At 55.3% G+C, this 19407-nt stretch overlaps 1 protein-coding gene across 6 annotated transcripts in view; it reads left to right on the top strand.

The window, feature by feature from the left end:
• NBEAL2 (neurobeachin like 2) overlaps positions 1–16413 on the top strand; it is a 196494-nt gene extending 180081 nt beyond the window's left edge. For all 6 annotated transcript variants that reach the window (XM_075062154.1, XM_075062153.1, XM_032770619.2 and 3 more), the window contains 16 exons: positions 420–544; positions 1103–1243; positions 2132–2262; positions 2825–2934; positions 3118–3235; positions 4419–4516; positions 4746–4862; positions 5282–5371; positions 6108–6217; positions 6972–7144; positions 7603–7697; positions 8855–8971; positions 11355–11516; positions 12172–12320; positions 14372–14507; positions 15407–16413. In XM_075062154.1, the coding sequence (XP_074918255.1) occupies positions 420–544; positions 1103–1243; positions 2132–2262; positions 2825–2934; positions 3118–3235; positions 4419–4516; positions 4746–4862; positions 5282–5371; positions 6108–6217; positions 6972–7144; positions 7603–7697; positions 8855–8971; positions 11355–11516; positions 12172–12320; positions 14372–14507; positions 15407–15508 (1974 nt within the window). In that variant the 3' untranslated portion in view covers positions 15509–16413. The remainder of the gene's footprint in view (positions 1–419; positions 545–1102; positions 1244–2131; positions 2263–2824; positions 2935–3117; positions 3236–4418; positions 4517–4745; positions 4863–5281; positions 5372–6107; positions 6218–6971; positions 7145–7602; positions 7698–8854; positions 8972–11354; positions 11517–12171; positions 12321–14371; positions 14508–15406) is intronic.
• Positions 16414–19407: the final 2994 nt, after the last annotated feature.

Raw genomic sequence — 19407 nt, 5'->3', positions numbered from 1 at the left:
CCTAATCATTTTTGTTGCCCTCCACTGGACTCTTTCCAATTTTTCCACATCTTTCTTGCAGTGTGGGGCCCAAAACTGGACACAGTACTCCAGATGAGGCCTCACCAATGCCTAACAGAGGGGAATGATCATGTCCCTCGATCAGCTGGCGATGCCTCTACTTATAGTGTCCTCCTGGCTCTCCCAGTGGATCGAGAATGTCTCCCCCTGTAAGAGTCTGGAAGGCCCAATGGGCCTACCCAGCCCACTGCAGAAGCACGGCCACTAACGCTAGCCCTGTGCTCCTGGGGAAAACTGCCCGTTGTGCCACTTCCCTGTTGTCTGTCTGGCCACGGGCGGCGCTAGGGTTTGAAGGCACCGCGACAGTCTGGGCCGGGTAAGGCTTTGGCAGGCATCTGACTGGCCTCTCTCCTCCGTAGTTCCCTTGGATCCTGCAGGACTATGTCTCTGAGACACTGGACCTGAGCGACCCGGGCGTGTTCCGGGATCTCTCCAAACCCATCGGGGTGGCCAACGAGAGACATGCCAAGGACGTGAAGGAGAAGTGAGTGTGCATCCTGGGCGCTGGGACTGGAGGGGGGCTGACATCGGAGCGTCACCGCGGCCGCCGAGAGCCGGTGGTGTGCCCTGGGTGCAGGAGTCCGATCCCAGCACATGGGGTAGCGAAGGCCTAGAGTCGGGGCAGATCACCAATGCCTCCCGATCCCATTTGCTCTGTGGAGATGGAGCAATCGTCTCGTGCCTAGAAAAGGCCGAGAGGTGCATGGGCAGGAGAGCTCGCCCTGCGCTCTGCTCCACGGCTGGAGAGAGGCCCTGGGCCGCCGGGACTGCTGCTCCAGCCCCTTCGCTGAGCAGCGAGGCGGGTAGGGGTGTGCTGGTAAGAAGGCTGTGCCCTCTCCGGTGCCAGTCTTCTCTTCCTGATGCAATCGCTCCGGCTATTACAGCACATGCCGGCAAACCAGCCCGGCCAAGGCAATAGCTGTGTTGCAAGTCACTCTGGCCTCCCTGCTGGGGTTCCCTTCCTCCTCCTCCTTCCCCCCGCCCCCACCGTCTGTGTCTCGGTGGCGCTCTCTGTTCATTCCCCTCCCCTCCCTGTCCCCAGGTATGAGAGTTTTGAGGACTCCACGGGCATGATCGACAAGTTTCACTACGGCACACACTACTCCAACGCAGCGGGCGTCATGCACTACATGATCCGGACCGAACCCTTCACCACCCTTCACATCCAGTTGCAGAGCGGCCGGTGAGACCTGGAGCTGGCTAGCACCGGTGTGGCAGGACAGTCCTGCTAGCTTCTCTGGGCCCTGCTAACACAGGATCGCCACTTCCCCTCGCTTGTTCTAACTGTCCCCTGGGAGACTGATCTGCAGCCTGAGAGCTCGCTGGTGGGGGATCCTTTCCTGTGGCTCGTTCTTAAATGTTCCTTGTACCCGAGTGAGGGAGGAGCCTCTTCCCTACATTCTGTGTGTCTGTGCAAGGAAGTCTGGCCTAGTGAATAGATCACCAGGCTCAGGAGAGATGAGTTTTAGTCCTAGCTCTGCCAGTGACCTTAGGCAAATCACGTCCCCGTGCTGTGCCTCAGTTTCCCCAGCTGTACAGTGGGAATGGTACCTCTGTGAAGCGCTGGGAGATCTGCTGATGAAAGCACTAGATATTCTATATTACCTGTTGCAAAAAGTGTCGCAGAGCCGATTCTGAGCCTTGCCTTTGAGTTGATAAAGCAAAAAGAGAGTTTGGCCAGCCCTGTATCCCGCTGTGGCTGGGTGACTCATGGTCGTTATCCAGCACAAAGAAAGCCAGAGGGCTAGGGATGCAGTGGTTTGGCTGATGAGGCTGATTTCTTCAGACCATACGGTAAACCCAGGAGCTCACTGGAAGACAGGAGAATCTATGCATTATTGATTGTATTGTTCTAGTTCCTAGAAACCCCCACCGAGGTCAGGGCTCTGTGGTGCCCGGTGCCGGGCAGGTATCTAGCAAGAGACAGTAAGGCCCCTTCCATCTTCTAGCTAGGGAGCTGCGGCACAGACATGCGAAGGGTCAGTGGTGGAGCTGAGTCCAGGTCCCGGTTCTCCTAAGTGCCCACCCAGCACCTTCGCCACTGGGCCGAGCCTTACTATCTTGCCGGCAGGTTTGACTGCTCGGACCGGCAGTTTCACTCGGTGCCTGCGGCCTGGCAGGCGCGCATGGAGAACCCGGTGGATGTGAAGGAGCTGATTCCGGAGTTCTTCTATTTCACAGACTTCCTGGAGAATCAGAACGGTAATGGGAGCTCCTGGGCCATCGCAGCCGGGCTGGCTGGAGTGCACTGCGTCGAGAGCCGGGAGAGAGGGGCTCGCCGGGGTTGGCATGGGGAGATGCCTACTTGGGGCCTCCATTGAAGGGGCAGGATGCGTTCTGTGACTCTGGGTTCCACTTCTGTCGATCTCTCACAATTGTCGCAGAGACTCTCAGTACTTGTCTCTAGCCACTGGGCATGTTGGCTCATGCAGGGTGTAGTGCCCAAGCCAGCGGGGGTTGGAGTATGTTGGGTGCCCCAGAGCTCTGTGTGCATCGTTACTGGGCTCCAGACAGAGCTGGAATGCAGGCTGAGCTCCCGGGGCGCAGAGGAAGCTAATTTTGCCCTGCATGGAGCTTGTGCCCGGCAGACGTGCCATGGCTGGCGCATGATCTCCTGCTCCGTTATAGCATCAGGCAGCGAGGTTATAGCATCCAGCAAGAGCCAGTGTTGGCCCTGGGGCTGGGGGGGCCGTTGATCAGACCCCGTGCCGTGGAATGCAGCGGAAGGGGATGGTGAGCCGCTCTACTGTATCACCTTCCCTAGGGTTCGACCTGGGCTGCCTACAGATGTCGAACGACCAGGTGAACGATGTTGTCCTCCCGAAGTGGGCAAGATCCCCGGAGGATTTCATCCACAAGCACAGGAAAGCGCTGGTAAATGGGCAGGGGCTCTGGCCATCCCGCAAAGCCGTCACCTGGCCTGCCAAACTCACTGCTCCCCCAGCTTGTAGGGCGGGGGCCTGGGGTTTCCCTAAGAGGTGGCCCAGACCCATTGGGGCGTCCCCAGCCTGGCGTGTCCCCGTGGCACTGAACGTCCCCATTCTCTCCCTGGAACAGGAGTCGGAGCACGTGTCTGCCCACCTCCACGAGTGGATCGACCTGATCTTCGGGTACAAGCAGAGGGGCCCGGCCGCAGTGGAGGCGCTCAACGTCTTCTATTACTGCACGTACGAGGGTAAGAGGCTCCGGGGCTGAGGCCAGGGCGGGCAGGGCGCCTGTCACTCATGGCGCCCCCGTCTCTCGCTCCCCAGGTTAGCTCATAAGAAGCACGTAGGATCTTTTTTTAGAGTATAAGGCAACACGCCATGTTTATGAAGAATACAGTAGGAAAGCAGCTAGCATACGCTCACATAAGCACACACACTGCCCTGCCAGTCGATGTTCTAGTTACCGGTCCAGGCTCCGGATTAATCTACTGACCAGCTAGACAGGGGTAGGCAACCTATGGCACACGTGCCGAAGGCAGCCTGCGAGCTGATTTTCTGTGGCACTCAAACTGCCTGGGGCCTGACCACCAGACCGGGGCCTCTGCATTTTAATTTAATTTTGAATGAAGCTTCTTAAACATTTTAAAAACCTTATTTACTTTACATACAAGAATAGTTTAGTTAGATATTATAGTCTTCTAGAAAGGGACCTTCTAAAAACATTAAAATGTATTACTGGCACGCGAAACCTTAAATTAGAGTGAATAAATGAAGACTTGGCACAGCACTTCTGAAAGGTTACTGACCCCTGAGCTAGATTGATCACAGGTAAGGAGGAGCTGGGTTCTGTCTGTCATGACGTGATGCTCCGGGGGAAGTCTTGGCAGGACGAACCCAAAGCTCCTCAATTCTCACCTATCTTTTATAGCAACAAATCCTCATGTAAGCCTGTGAACCCCGCTGTGTCATGCTTGAATTATTGATCACAGACTAGTTGTTTTCGCCGTTTCTTTTTGATCATTATCATGTGGTTTTCACAGCTATTTTCCATTTCCTTATTTCGTATCCTGTTCTTAATTCAGGGCAGATGCCTTTGCACTCTGCACTCTCGTCCAGCCATCAGGGTCTCAGGATGGTGACGCTGGCAGCTTGTTTCTTCACCCCTCTTTTGTAGTTCACTGGCATGTGTATTTATTTATTTATTTACATTTCACACACATTTATTCACACACAGAACAGCACAATAATTTCAAACACCAACTTTTCACAGAACAAAACAATCCTTTCAAGGCAGAACAGAGCAATCTCCAGTATTACTAAATTAGCATAAAACCTTAATGTATAGACTTACATTAAAACAATTTCATCAAGTAACTTTACTATAAAGAACAAAACAATTTTGTCCCCAAATCCATGTTACCGTGCACCCAGGGGCCGTGGACCTGGACGCCATTGCGGACGAGACGCAGAGGAAGGCTTTGGAAGGCATCATCAGCAACTTTGGGCAGACCCCCTGCCAGCTGCTCAAGGTATCGGGAGCCGGAGAGGGCGCGTCCGGCTAACCCCCGGGGAGGGGAAGGCCCTGAGAGCAGAGCTGCACTCCCCCAGCCAGGGCTTTGGTCCATATATGGCCACCCCCCACTCCTGGGTCCTTTTGCCTTCTGCTTCTTCTCTCTTCCTGGGAGGCTGGGCTCTGGGATCTCGCTCAGGGCAAGGATCTGGCACCTCCCGACTCGCTGGTGTCTTCCCCCCTGGCAGGAACCTCACCCAGTGCGCCTCTCAGCTGAAAATGCCACCAGGAGGCTGGCCCGGCTTGACACGTACTCCCCCAACGTCTTCGAGAACCTCAACCAGCTCAAGTCCTTCTTCGTCGAGGTAAGAGATCTCCTCGCCGCTGGGCTCCGAGGGTGGGGCTGGCCAGAGCTGCAGGCCCTGCCTGGGACAGCTTACGAAAAAATCCTCTCACGTGGTGGGGAGGGAGGGGTGCGTGTGGGGGGTGGGGGAGGGAGAGTGATGGGGTGACAGTGGCCAGAGAAGGTGATACGGAGTGAGGGAGGACACGGGCTCCAGAGAGACAGTGCGGTTACCTAGCTCTTTGGGGCAGGGACTCTCCGGTGTGTCTGTCCAGCACCTGGGATGACCTTATCCCAGTCTGTGACTGGGGCGCCGAGGCACTACAAACACCCAATAATGCCTGGCGCTGATGGAACTTGCGCATGCTGGTGGGGCCGCGGCAGCACGTAGCCCCCGAGCTGCCTGGCAGCAGCACCGGAGCTCTCTGTTCTCTCCCGCAGGGGATCAGCGACGGGGTCCCGCTGGTGCAGGCTGTGGTCCCCGAGAACCAGGCCCATTCCTTCATCACGCAGGGCTCCCCAGACGTGCTGGTGAGTGCCCTTGGCGGTGTGGCATGGCATGTTGGCTGGGAATTTGGGGGGCTCTCAGCTCAGGTCATCTGTAGCCCCCCTATCGGAGCACCTCTACTATCTGTTCATTTTATCCTCCCGGCCCCCGTGCACTCAGGGCAGCTGATTGCCAGTTCACAGGGCCAGAGTTGAGGCACAGAACCATTGAAGGGACTTGCCTAAGGCCATATGGTGGGTCAGGGGCAAACTGGCCACCAGGTTCCGTGGGTCCCAGCCTTGGGCCTTAACCTCAAGCCCGGCCTTCCAACTTCCAGCACTTGGCTGGAGAAACTAAAGCTCCCTCCTGCAGCTGACGATGAAGCATGAGGTCTGAGCAGGCGTTGGGTCTGGCTGTTCCCGAGAGCACTAGCTAACCTCTGGCTTATTATGGAGAGAGAAGGGGATCTGTCCTGCACGCATCCCGCTGGGTGTGGTGATTTGCCTCAGGTAGCAATAGCTAGGTAGGGTCAGGCCCAGTTGATAATCGGCATGGACACCCCGGAATCACCCAGTGTGGTAGGGGTGGCCATACCGCTGCCATCATTGTACTGCAGGGGCTGGGGGAGGGAGGGGGGGCACCTTTCGAACAAGTCATAAAACCGAGGTTCTGACCGGCCAGGGCCTTCCCGTGCCCTGTAGCACTTTCCCAAGAGCAGGGCTGTAACGTTAGGGGCTGCGCACTCTGCGTTCTCCTGCTAGCCTCCCTCTCCTTGCCTAGGTCACGGTGAGCGCCAACGGCCTGCTGGGAACCCACAGCTGGCTGCCCTACGACAAAAACATCTCCAACTACTTCAGCTTCACCAAAGACCCCACCATCTCCAATGCAAAGTGAGTCTGGGCCAGGGCCTCTTGGCAGGGAGCCCCGTTACCAGATCCCTCCCGGGCTCCTGCCATTCAGTGCCCTGGGAATCAGCCCCAACGCCGAGTCCCTGAAGGCTTTGTCCAGTTGGGTTCTAGGTGGCACAACCACGGAGGCCTCTACCCCTGCCCCGTCCAGTAGGCACGTTCCTCCAGGTGTCACCCTGCAGCGTCCTTTTCACAGCGCTATCCCACTTCTTCCAGCCTCCCCCTGGAGGAGCTGGCTCCAAACTCCCCCTGACCGGCAACCTGCGCCCTGGCTCCCAGCCACACTGTGCATGCCCATTCCTGGCATTCGCCCCCCAAGGGCCAATCGCCATAGCCCCTTGGCCAGTTCTGTTGCTCTTAGCTAATTGGGAGGGAACAGAGCAATCTTCTGGCTGGAGGGCACCCCGGCAGAGTGCCTTGGGTGGGTCACCTCCCTGCTCTGGGACATAGGGATGCCTCTGAAGGGGCAGCCCCAAATGCCTTCTCTGGACACAGGATTGCAGGTGATCAACTGCCCCCTTCAGGGTCCTGCTTGTACTCTCCACCCTGCCTGTGCCAGCCAGGGTCCCATGCCCCCTCTCCCACAGGCCCCAGCCCTGTCCTCTCCATGACCACCCACCACGCTGGCTGCCATTGCAATCTGCTGACAACATGATGGAGAGTTCCCGGGAGCCAAAGAGTCGGCGGCTCTCTGGGGTGATGCTCTGTAGCTATGCGCTCTTGTCTCCTCCGCCAGAGCCCAGCGCTTCCTCTCCGGCCCCTTCGCCCCAGGGGTGGAAGTGTCCTCGAAGACACTGACCATCTCTCCCGACGGGAAGCTCCTCTTCAGCGGGGGGCACTGGGACAACAGCCTGCGTGTAACGTCGCTGAGCAAAGGGAAGGTCATCGGGCACATCACCAGGCACATAGGTATGGGGCCCAGATGGGCTGGCGGGGGGGTAAACCGATGTGGGGCGCGTGGGCCGGAGGGACTCACATCCTGCCACGGTTCTGTGGCCCATCCTTCCAACGCACCTCCACCCTGGCCTGCAGCCCCCAAGCTTTTCCACCCCATGCCCAGCTGATCAACCTTGGCATGACCTGCGGGGGCGCTAGGAAGACACTGGCAAACTCTCAACACTTCAGGCCAGCCAGGGCCCCGGAGCCACCCCTTGCTCTTTGGGGGGAGGAGTTACCTGCCGGTAGGACCAGGTGGGGTTGAAATGAGCCATGCTGCTCACCCTGCGGTCACTATCTTCCACCCCCTCCAGAGTGCCTGGTGGGCTCTGCCCCAACTCAGAGCCCCAGAGAAACAGGGTGGGGATCGGCATTGTGGGGCGCTGGGCTCGGCATCTTGGAAAAAACATCTCCTCTTCCCCTCCTTACAGATGTGGTCACCTGCCTGGCGCTCGATCTGTGCGGAATCTACCTCATTTCGGGCTCCCGGGATACCACCTGCATGGTCTGGCAGGTCCTGCAGCAGGTGAGGGAGAGACAGGCTCCGGCTGGGTGTGCTCCACTGAGTAGCTCAGGGCTGGGGTCCAAGGAGGCTTCTGGGTGGTTGGAGACTTCTTGGCAAAGCACTCGCGTGGCTCTTGGGTTTGGCAGGGGAGAAAGCAGATCCCCAGTATGTTTCGCTCCTGGGCTAGGAAGCACCATTCTGTAGGTCCGAGGGGGTGCTGGCAGCAGGCTACCCCGATGTCTCTTCAAAGGTTTTCTTTTGTGGTCATTTGGTTGACTTGATACTGATGGGCTGGTGGGAGTGGTACTGCAACCCCCACACCCAGCTCTGCCAGTGCCCCTCACTCTTGGCCCCCGCAGCACCCCTGCCATGCCAGCCCGGGGTCCAGTACCTCCTACCATGCCAACCCTGGGCCTCCCCACCCAGCTCTGCCAGTGCCCCTCACTCCTTGCCTGCAGCACCCCTGCCATGCCACCCCTGGGTCCAGTACCTCCTGCCATGCCAACCCTGGGCCTCCCCACCCAGCTCTGCCAGTTTCCCTCACTCCTGGCCCCCGCAGCACCCCTGCCATGCCAGCCCAGGGTCCAGTACCTCCTACCATGCCACCCTGGGCCTCCCCACCCAGCTCTTCCAGTGCCCCTCACTCCTGGCCCGCAGCACCAGCCTTTGGCCTCCCACACCCAGCTCTACCCAATGCCAGTTCCCCACACTCCTGGTCCAGCCCTGTCCTGAGCAGAGATTGCTCCATCATACTAGCTTCCGTGGCAGTTCTCTGCTGGGGCCGGTTGCCTTCTGGAGACGAGGATAGGAACTTACCCGGTTCAGCCTGCCCTGCTGGAAGGATTCTGAGCTCTGCTCCCCTAACGTGTCAGCCTCGCTGCCACATGGCTGGGGTTTCTCCTGAGCCATCCTGGCGGGTGTGGCTGTAGTTATTCCTCCAGCCTCGCTCAGCCCCTGGGGCTTTGCAAGCAGCATTGGTGGCTTCGCACGGTGATTACAAACGCTTCCCATCCCCAGCATCTGGCTGGAACTCTGTTCCCTCGACTCCGTTTCCTCTGGGCCTTTCCAGACCAGATCCTCCGCTGCTTTAAGCAGCAATAGCTCCACTGATGTTGGAGGGGCTGTGGGGCCAAGACTGGCTCAGGATCTGGCCCACGGACCCTGTTTTCTCTCTCCAGGGTGGGTTTTCCAGTGGCCTGGCTCCCAAACCTGTCCAAGTCCTGTATGGTCACGACGCCGAGGTGACGTGCGTCGCCATCAGCACCGAGCTGGACATGGCCGTGTCAGGGTCAAAGGTGAGGATGTGTCACGGTGCGCAGGGGGCGGAAGGTGTCAATGTTAGGAGTTTGCTGAGGTGCCAGTTAGATTTGAAAGCTGAACTCCAGCCAACTTGATTTGCCAGTTGGCTAAGTGCTGTAGCCAGTATCGGAGTCCAGCGAGTGTTCACGTCCTAATGTAATTCTGCGCTCTTTTCAGATCCACTCTTCACTTGAACTTTATTTCTCAAGTCAGGACACATAACCAATCAGCACTGTATTAATTGATCCAGAACCAGATTAATATACACAGCAATTCACCACTCACATATAGGTGCACCCAGTGCTCGTGGTACGAGCGCACACACCAACGCAGTCTTGCAAGCAATTGTCAAAGACCAGAGTTCAACTCAGCAGTTAAACTAGCAAGATTTTTTTATTACATTTACTTACGAGCATCATTTCTCAGTGCCTAACATGCATCGCCCTGCCAGTGTTTCTCCAAGGAGGTGGGGTGCACTTCTCTGTAAGGCAGTTTGGAGTCCCTGCTGTTTGAATGGATTAGTTGCAAAACGGACAAGTTTAAAATATCAAAAGCAGTTGCTTTAAGTTTCAGTTCAAATCTCTCTTGGGCCAGTTTGCCTGCCTTATGAAGGAGAGTATTCGTCTAGCATGAATTCAGCTCTAAACTGTGGTTACAGGAGGTCTCTCTAGAGCAGTGCTCCCTGTCCTTTTCCATGAGGTGGGAGCCAGATGACTAGCTGCCAAGGACCGTGGCCACTGGACAAGCAGCTGCTGAAATGCCACCATGACATGGCAACGTCAAGAGGCATCGCCACCAAAATGCCGCCATGAAGTGGCAATGTCAAGAAGCATCACCACCAAAATGTCGCTGTGAAGGAGTGTCATCAAGAGGCGTTGCTTCTTGACGTTGGCACTTCATGGCGGCATTTTGGCAGCTGCTTGTTAGGCGGCCGGTAGGCGGGCGCACGTGGATGCCTTGGCAGGCGCCATGGTACCCACGGACACCACACTGGGGACTCCTGCCTTAGAGAATGGGCACTTGGTTACTTATATTCAAGAGCAGAAGGGGAAATCCAGTCTGAAATGAAATCTCCCCAATTGTTACCCTCTTAACGCTGGAATATGGAGACTGCCCACCGCTAGTCCTGGCATCCATTGCACTGGGGATTCAGAAGCTTCCTCATGGGTTCAGTCAACTCTGGGGGTCCCACGTAGTGACCTCAGCTTTATATACTCTGATTTCAGGGCTCCTTGATGGGGACCGCCGTCTGATTTCTAACAGACAGCTGAGTGCTCAGATTTCAGCTCTGTTTCTCTTACACTTCCATCAATCTCCAGTAGATGGTATTGGCGTATAACACATTTCTTCAGTCCTTTCCCTGTCTGAGGCTTTTTTATGTGTGATTCGCATCCGGGATCCCATCTCAATATTAGCCCTCGTTATTAACTGCAAGTTCTCCCTTTTTAAGCCATTTCTGTGGATAATGCAAACTTATTCCTGTGTTTATATCTTTCAACATTCCCTCTTTTGGTGCCAGACAACTGCTGTTATTTCTAGGCTGTGGTGTGGTGGTACCCATGTGGGTCCCAGGATTTTAGAGAGAGAAGGCGTGGGAGGCAATGTCTTTTATTGAGCCAGCTTCTGTTGGTGAGTGGGACAAGCTTTCGAGCTACGCAGACCTTGTGCCTCCCACCAATAGAAGTTGGTCCAATAGAAGATATCCTCTCACCCACCTGGGCTCTCTTTCTAGTGTCAGTTATTAACGATGAACCGCAAAAAATCTTCCAGGTTTGATGGACGTACTTTATAGGGTCTTTGATTGTACATAAGCATTTCATGTTATTTAGAGTTTAGAATATAAGAACGGCCACATTGGGTCAGATCAAAGGTCCATCCAACCCAGTGTCCTGTCTGCCGACAGTGGCCAATGCCAGGTGCCCCAGAGGAGTGAACTTAACAGTCAATGATGAAGTGATCTCTCTCCTGCCATCCAGCTCCACCCTCTGACAAACAGAGGCAAGGGACACAACAGAACAAGAGCCCCTGTCCACACACAGAGATGTACAGCAGAACCTCAGAGTTCCGAACACCTCGGGAATGGAGGTTGCTCGTAACTCTGAAATGTTCATAACTCTGAACCAAACATGGTTCTTTCAAAAGTTTACAGCTGAACGTTGACTTAAGGCACCCTTGAAACTTTACTATGCAGAAGAAAAATGCTGCTTTTCCTTTATTTTTTTAGTAGTTGTCTTCATGAAAGACTCAGGGCAGGTGGAGAATAAGGCTAGGGTTTTGAGAGGCCTATGGGAGTTAGACACTGAGGACCCATTGATGGTAAGTGAGAGTAAAGCACCCAGTTGCTCTGGTGACAGCCGAAAGGCCTTGTCGTTGTGGCAGGATGGCACCATCATCGTCCACACCATCCGCCGGGGACAGTTCATGAAGTCCATCAAGCCACCCTGTGAGAGCTCACTGCCCGCCACTGTCTCGAACCTCGCCGTGGGCCTGGAGGGCCAGATCATCGTCCAGACCACTGTGGCGGGGAGATCCTCCTTGAAGGTGAGTGGGCCAGGACCTGCAGGACCAGCAGCAATGCAGGGACAAACATGGCCTTTCCCTATGGGACACTGTGGGCAAGGGCGGGCGTCTCGGACATGCTCTGAAACCCAGCAGGGAAGGGACAGTAAGTCCACCCTGCTGTGGTGATGGCACTGTGCCTTGGAGCAATCAGCAGCAGCTAGATTCCAATCCCAAATAAACATAGCTGGGTACTTATCCCGTCTAGGAACAACCCATCCACCACCCAGCAGGAGGCGCTGTCCCCTCCCCCCTTACTTCTTTATGCGCATCACTGATTTAGTTGGGAATTGGTCCTGCTTTGAGCAGGGGATTGGACTGGATAGCCTCCTGAGGTCCCTTCCAACCCTGATAGTCTATGATTCTATGATCACCAGCAGAATGGAGTAGCAAGTTCCAGTTGTGCCTGTTGCAGGCAATGGGGAGGCGTTTGCTGATGGTATAGCTTGGCTTGCAGAACCTTTATGGCTGGTGATGGTAAGAACCAAGCCCATTTGAATGGGGAGTCATGGAGAGATGATTCTGCGGCCGTGCCGAAGGCTGTTCTCCCAGTCGCGTCCTAGAATAGAGGTGTGCTTGGAAAGTTTTCAACCCATCATCGGTTGCTCCCCCAACTCTCTTCTCGTTTCTCTCGAAGGATAAATTTGCCCTGCACCTTTATTCCGTCAATGGCAAGCATCTCTCCTCCGTCCCACTGGAGGAGCAGGTCACAGTCCTGTGTGTCACCGAGGAGTTCGTGGTTCTGGGGACCATGCAGTGTTCTCTCCAGATCTTGGATCTTCAGAGGTAAATGTCCCCTCTTCGGTTTCCTGGGCCCACCACCAGCGCCGTGTGTCACTCCCATGCAGGGGACAAGGGTCCCGAGTGTGTCACAGCCATGATCGCTTGCGGCGAATGCTCTTCCTCAGTCGCTGTCTCTCTAAAACCACCCAGCGTGTGGGTCGATAGCATAGCGTGTGGGTCTTGCATCTGCACCTCTCTTCACCTCAGGGTAGCCTACCATCTTCTGGAGGAGCTCCCCACGCGGACAAGCTATACTCATGCAGCCATTAACATCCTGTTTTATTCAGGGTGAGGTTAGGGCCTGGCTGGTACCTTATGCTCAGTAACACAGGAGGTGAAATGTACTAATGGGTAAGGCACTGGCCTCCTAAGCAGGGTTGTGGGTTCATGTCCCATGTGGGGGTGAGGTGAATGTGTTCTCTGGTCTGTGTCCTACAGGAGGTCAGACTAGATGATCACAATGGTCCTTTCTGGCCATAAAGTCCATGAATGAGTGTGGAAATTATTCTTTGGGGATTAAATTGAAATACTCTGCTGGTTTCCCAGGCCCATAGAATCCGTATTGATAAGGTGTCTGTTAGGGCCATATCTGAGGGCTCTTTGCAGAGATTAGGAAGCTGACGTTAGCAGTGTGGAAGAATATCACAGACCTTCACGCTTGTGTTGGTTTCAACATGTCAGAGGCAGTTTATTCTCAAGCAGTATTGCAAGGGGGAGAGTGCACAATGGCAGGTCTCCCAAAAGCTAAACAATTAGGGCAAGCGTTTATACCTTCTGTTACACACAGTAATGATCCACAGCTGCATTTTGTTTATACATATTTCTTCCTGAGATCTTACTTTTCTCAGCAGTTCTTGCTGGAGTCTGCGTTCCATTCTTATCTAACACAGGGTCAAAACACCCTCTCTTACTGTTCTTTTCCACGCACCCAGGCCCTGCCTGGACATCTCGCGTTATTAGTTGGCAGAGTTAGCCCGACTCTTGCTCTTCCTAAAGGACTAAGATGTCTGCACTTTTTTTCCGCTTCCCCAGCAGGTTGGGGCAAACCTGCCTGTGGCCCTGTCCAGTTTGATCTGGTCTTGCCGGCTCTTGTGGGTGAAAGAGAATCACCCATTGTAACTGTCTGCGCAGGGCTGGGCTGCTGGACGGCACTTAAAACTGGATTTATCAACCCCTGAAAACATGGGTGGTTCCCCCTGCTGGCCTTGTGGGATCAGGACCACCCAGAGGATTCAGGGGACCTGGAGTCTTCAGCGGCAGGTCCCAGGGTGGAAGGACACCCACCGTGGGTCTTCGGGGCTCTTTGGCGGTAGGTCCTGGGGCAGAAGGACCCCCTACCGCCGAAGACCCGGAGCAGAAGTAGTTCCGGGGACCTGCCCCCGCAAGAGTTTTCCAGGGCCCCCAGCACGAGTGAAGGACCCCACTCCAGAAGCCCCAACAAACTCTCGTGGGGGCACCTGCAGGGCCAGGGGAAAAATTGCCGCACTTGCCCCCTCCTCCCCACCGGGCGGCCCTGTGTGAGATTCTGCATAGCAGGAATTCCAGATCAGATTGACTCTTGTTTGCAAAGTGAAATGGTTTGGTTTTCCTACCCACCAGCCTGGGATCTGAGAGTCAAGCTTGGCTTTCTCCTTTTCACGCATCGCCCCCGTCCCAAAGGGTCTGTGGAATAAAACTCTGCCCTCAGATGCCCGCACAAGCCAGTTGTCCCAGTGTGGCATTTCTCCCTGCAACTGGGACTTAGCTGGCTAGTTGACTGATGCAGGAGCCAGACTGGGACCCAGCTCCCTGTCCAGGAACTGCGTCGGCTTGGCAGGGTGAACAGGCGTGAAATGCAGTCAAATCCCCAGATCTGGCTTGGAGTGCAGCCGGGAGCCGGTTTGCTGCATGAACAGGGCGCTTTGAGAGACCCCTGATTTAAAGATCTTGGAGAGGGGGTGAGTTTGTGGGGTGTCTGGCAGGGCCCCCTGCCCAGCTGTCCCTTTCCACAGTCCGTTCTGAGTCCCCAGCAGCTCTCCCCACTGTTTAAATGCCCCCCCCCCTTGCCATTGCAGCCTCCAAGCAGCAGTGTTGCCAATGCCCATGAAGGTCCCAGTTCACAGCGTCTCTGTGACCAAGGAGAAGAGCCACATCCTGGTGGGGCTGGAGGATGGGAAGCTGATTGTGGTGGGAGCGGGCCAGCCCTCGGAGGTAAATGGAGACCGCCCCCTCCTCGTGGTTCGCTGAGGGTGGGGGGGAGTGGGCCAGCTCTCGGAGGTAAATGGAGACCGCCCCCTCCTTGTGGTTCGCTGGGGGTGGGTGGGAGTTGGCCAGCCCTTGCAGGTAAATGGAGACCGCCCCCTCCTCGTGGTTCGCTGAGGGTGGGGGGGAGCCGGCCAGCCCTTGCAGGTAAATGGAGACCGCCCCCTCCTTGTGGTTCGCTGGGGGTGGGAGGGAGTGGGCCAGCCCTCGCAGGTAAATGGAGACCGCCCCCTCCTCGTGGTTCGCTGGGGGCGGGGAGCAGGTGCACCTTGCTGGAAGCACCAGTGAAGTAGTTGCATGATTGGAGGGGGGCAGGGTGCACCTTGCTGGCAGGAGCATGAGACTGGGTAGGCACTGCACTCCCGGCCAGCCCAGGTAGGCGCCAAGAGGGGCCCATAGCCATGAGTGAAGTCAGACTCGCTGTCTGCAGACTGAGGGATGGCAGGGCTGGATTTCCCACAGCAGGATGCTCGAAATCTGGCCCTTCTCCGGAGCGCAAAATGGCTGTGATCAGCCAAGCCTTGGCACGAACCCTTAGGACAGAGGTTCTGTCTGCTCCACCCTGCTCTCTTTGGTGAGAAGGCTCATCTGTGCCAGAGTGTGGGCTCCAATCCTCGAGGTGCTGGGCATCCCGGGGGCCGGGCGACTGCACAGCCCAGCTGTGTGATGAGACCCTGGCCTGGAGGGAGGGGCTCCGTGATGCAGGTTGGCCCCCTTTACAGAAGCCGGGTCCGTAAAGTAGCCAAGACAGACTACGGCCCTGCTTCCGCCGAGCGACCCCATCCCTCTCCGCAAAGCACCTCCACGTTGCTCCTCAGGCCTGCCCCTTCATTCCACTCTCTCCCCAGGTGCGGACTGGGCAGTTCCACAGACGGCTGTGGCGTTCCACGCGCCGGATCTCCCAGGTATCCTCCGGAGAGACCGAGTACAACCCACCCGAGTCCAAGTGACAGGCTTGATGTGAGGTGACCTGTCCCCAGAGCATTGCTGGGCAGAGATGTCCTGCAGCAGGAGGTCTCTGAGAGGTGGCGGAGGGGGCCGGTCCAGCCTTGCCGCTCGGAGGTATCTGCACTTCCCCTGGGAGCATGGCGATCGCTGTGAACCATGGGAGCCTTGCTGCACTAGGGCTCTCGACCACTCATTCTCCGAGGGTGCAGAGCTCAGGATCCCGTTCCGAGCCAGGGGCCTGCACTGGTGACTCTCTGGCTTGCCGAGCCAGGATGCACGTGGGACGATCTGGCGTCCCCCAGCCCATCTCGTTTCCTGCAGAGCTTGAAGTGGAAAATGTTTTTGTATTATTCTTTGTGACTTTCTCACTGGACGGAGAGGCCGGGAAACCAGCAGCTGGTACCCCCTGCCGCCCAGCGGGGAAATGTCGCAGTAAATGCGAGACAATGACCATCGCTGCATTCTCAGTCCTCCTTGGGTGGCCTTAACTAGACCCTGTTGCACTACGTAGAGAACTGGTACCAAAACCAAGGACTGCTTTCGGCAGGAGGCCAGTCTGCTGCAGAAAAGCTTTAATGTGATGAGACTGGGAAGAGCCTGTTCTGTTTTTCCTCCCAGGGGTTGAATTTTGGAGGGCAACAAATACCAGGGGCCCAGAAAGATACCTACTGATTGTCTCAAGCCAGCCCCAAAGCCGAGATGTGTATAGACCCACTGCTGGCAAAGAAGGGTGTTGCGCTTTCATTGGGATTCTTCAGAATGGTTTGTCTGCTTCTTCCAACAGGGGCACTCAAATTCAGCACCTCCCAGGGCCCCAGCCATTTGCTGGTGGGGCCTCTTCTAACTTTCCTATTGATTTATACGTTTTTTTTAAAAAAACAAAATAAATGTGCACAATCTTCTTGTCTCCCAAGACTGGTCTGTTCCATGGAGCACGAGCCAGCGGGGCTCATTGGATGACTTCACCAGCAATAAAACCCTACCGTTCGTTAGCTTTGCTTTCATCCTACAGCTCCGGGGCTGTAACGAAACTCCTCTCTGGCTGCACACCGGATACTCCTGCTTGTAGCAGAAAGGAGAGTTCTTCTCACCCAACCAGGAGAGGATCAGGCCAGCGCAGGTGCAAGAGGGGTTGGGGTTTGCCTCTCCCAACGAGCGCAGATCTTAGTAAGAGAGCACGCACCGTCCCTTCCCCAGCAGAGCAGCTCTCGAAACATGGCATCTCCATGAGGGCTCCCGGAGCCAAAGCTGAGCCCTTCTGAAGCTTCGAAGGGCTCGGTCAAAACCTGTGGAGGTCAATGTTAGAGAGATCGCAACAGAAGTAAGAAAGCTCCAGCAGTAGAGATGAAGCAATACGGGGATTTTGTCTCCTTCGCAGTCTGGGCCCATTGTTGATCCCATCTGCAGATGCCCCTCCCCCTCCAGGTAGGCCCATCTGCCCCTCCGTCAGTCTGTCTGTTTCTGATACTGAAGTGGCCACAGTTAATAGGAATTCACCCAGAAAGAGGCTTATTTTTGCAGCCAACGGCCAACCCTTCGCTGCTTTTAACCAACTGGGTGGGTTTGGGGGAGGTCCAGTCTACAGACTTTCCATCCCTGGTCATGATGAGATTTGAAACCACGCTGGCACCTTCTCTGAGGTTCTGATCTCTGTTTGTTGCTCGAGAGCGGAACGGGGAAGTGGGGTTGCATTAGGCTAGAAGCAGCTGTCTGAGGCTAGTAGATGCTTGTGCCTTGGGCATCTCCCCATTCAGACATAGCTCGCAGCTGCAGGGAGCCCAGCAGTCCCCATGAAAATGGAACATTCCATGTTTACGATGCAGGGCATGAGCCCATCCCCAGAGCGTCTGGGAGCGAATGGCCCCCAAACAAGGGGCGATGGATCGGTCCTTGTAGGACGTGGTTACCCTCACTTAGCTGGAAGGTGAAAGGAGCTGCCATGTTGTTCCCCACACTTCCTCTCCCTGATTTAAAAACTCTCCTGCCGTCAGGTAAGCCAGGGGTGGAAGAGGCTGGTGGCGCTTTACTCCGGCCATGTTCCGGATGCGTCTGGGCGCAGAGCTGTGGAACCCACAGCCTTTCTGCATCATGTTGATGCTTGCAATAACAAGCACCCTGGTGCCCGTCAGCTCTCCCTGCGCCTAGCGCCAGTGACTGCCCATCGCTGAGCCGGGCTTTGGTTTGGAGAGAAAGGGCAGTGACTAGCTTGAAGCTGCTGGGAATTCACGCCTGACTTCAACCCCCCTCGAACTCTGGAGATGTTGGTATCTTGGCTTGAGCTTCATAACCAGGGCCCCAGTTCTCCATAAACAGCTGGATCCGAACTTCCCAGAGATGGGAGGAGGGAAGATTCGGTTCTGTATCTAAAGCTCATAGCTCAATCCCATCTCTCTGCAGAACCACATGAAACTTCACAATCCTAGAGTCAGGAGGGGTTGTAGTCAGGTGGGGTGTGGGTTGAAGAGCAGTCTGTCCTTTCCCCTCCCCCCGAACCCATTCCCTGGCTCTAGGAAATGGATCTCTTCCACTGCCCCCATATACTCTAGATATGTTTTGCCATGTTACTAATGCCACAATATGGAGACAGGCTGCTTCCCCATGTCCAGGGATTTCTCCTAGAAGTCACAGGTGCCTGGTGAAGATCTGTGGGAGGGTTGCAGGGCGGACGGTGTGAAACACAAAGAGATGGTCAAGGAACGTTAGGATCTGAGTGCAATTCTTGAGGGGCTCAAAGCGATGAGCGATGTGCTTTGCTTTTATTATTCATAACGATGGGTCGTTAAAGCTGCGGCACCTTCCATCCTCGCAACTTTCTTCCGTCGGTCCTCCAGGGTCCCTTTCCATCAAACTACGACAGACGATGTTTACAGATTGTTTGGACCTTCCACGCCGTGACACCTCCTGACCAAAAAAGGGACAGTCTCTGCCTTGGGACACTGTCATTTGGTAGCTTCTTTCCAACGAGGGCTGAGAGGAGAGGACATGGGTCCATTGTGGCTCACGCTGGAGGAAACATCCACTGTAGGCCTGGGACAATCATCTGCAGATGCTGAACTGCAAATGCCACTAATAAGGGGAGAGAGGCTCTCCAAATGCACTGTTTGTTAGCCACCGGACCCTGTTCCTGCGGAGGTTGTTACTGGTCTGGAGGTGATGTTGTGATGGGTGGCTGGTTAGATCACGCTCTGCACTGAACGGCACCTCAATTCTCTTCACAAAGAAAACAAAAAAAGGCAAGAACCACCAGCACTGGGCAAGAGGCTGAAGCAATGCTCTCAACTTCATTCCCTGGGTGAAGATCAAGGTTTAACCGCCGACAGTGCAATATTTGCAACTTGTAGAGAAGACTTTTTTTAGCACATGTGCTGTATTGAGGTTTGTGTGTATATAATACAATATATATATATATAGTTTTTGTAACTTTTTTGAATGATGTAAATCTAAAGATTTCTACTACTTTTTTCCTCCCAAAAATGGGGTGGTAAGTATTTGGAGCTTCCCCGAATCATGCTGGCTTTTATAGAGCACCAAGGGACCTACAAGCCTCACCGTGGATTTTTCTGTCATCCTTCTTAGAATTGCTCAAGCCAGGGGAAATTCAAGGGGTCGTTGCAGGCCCTGTTGTGAAGATGCTTGAATTCCAGGGGTACCTGCTCTCTGGTTGGCCTCTGCCATGTTCTTCTACTTGAAGAGGTTTTTCTTTCCCTCCTTTCACTTGACTTGTACCTTCTCTGATTTTATGGAGTCAGGATGCAACTTGCTGAGGGCTCTTCCTACTCCAGTCTTCTTCACAGACAGGAATGCTTGGGCCAGATCTCTGAGACTTCTGTGTGGGGAAGGGTCTGGCAGGCTTGGGATGCTCCCCTTCAGAGGGAATGGTTTCCTTCTGACCCTGCAAGAT

Source organism: Chelonoidis abingdonii, chromosome 2 (genome assembly GCF_003597395.2).
Source record: "Chelonoidis abingdonii isolate Lonesome George chromosome 2, CheloAbing_2.0, whole genome shotgun sequence".
NCBI lineage: Eukaryota > Metazoa > Chordata > Testudines > Testudinidae > Chelonoidis > Chelonoidis abingdonii.
Note: the sequence above shows the minus strand (reverse complement) of the source record. Positions and strands in the feature narration are given on the sequence as shown.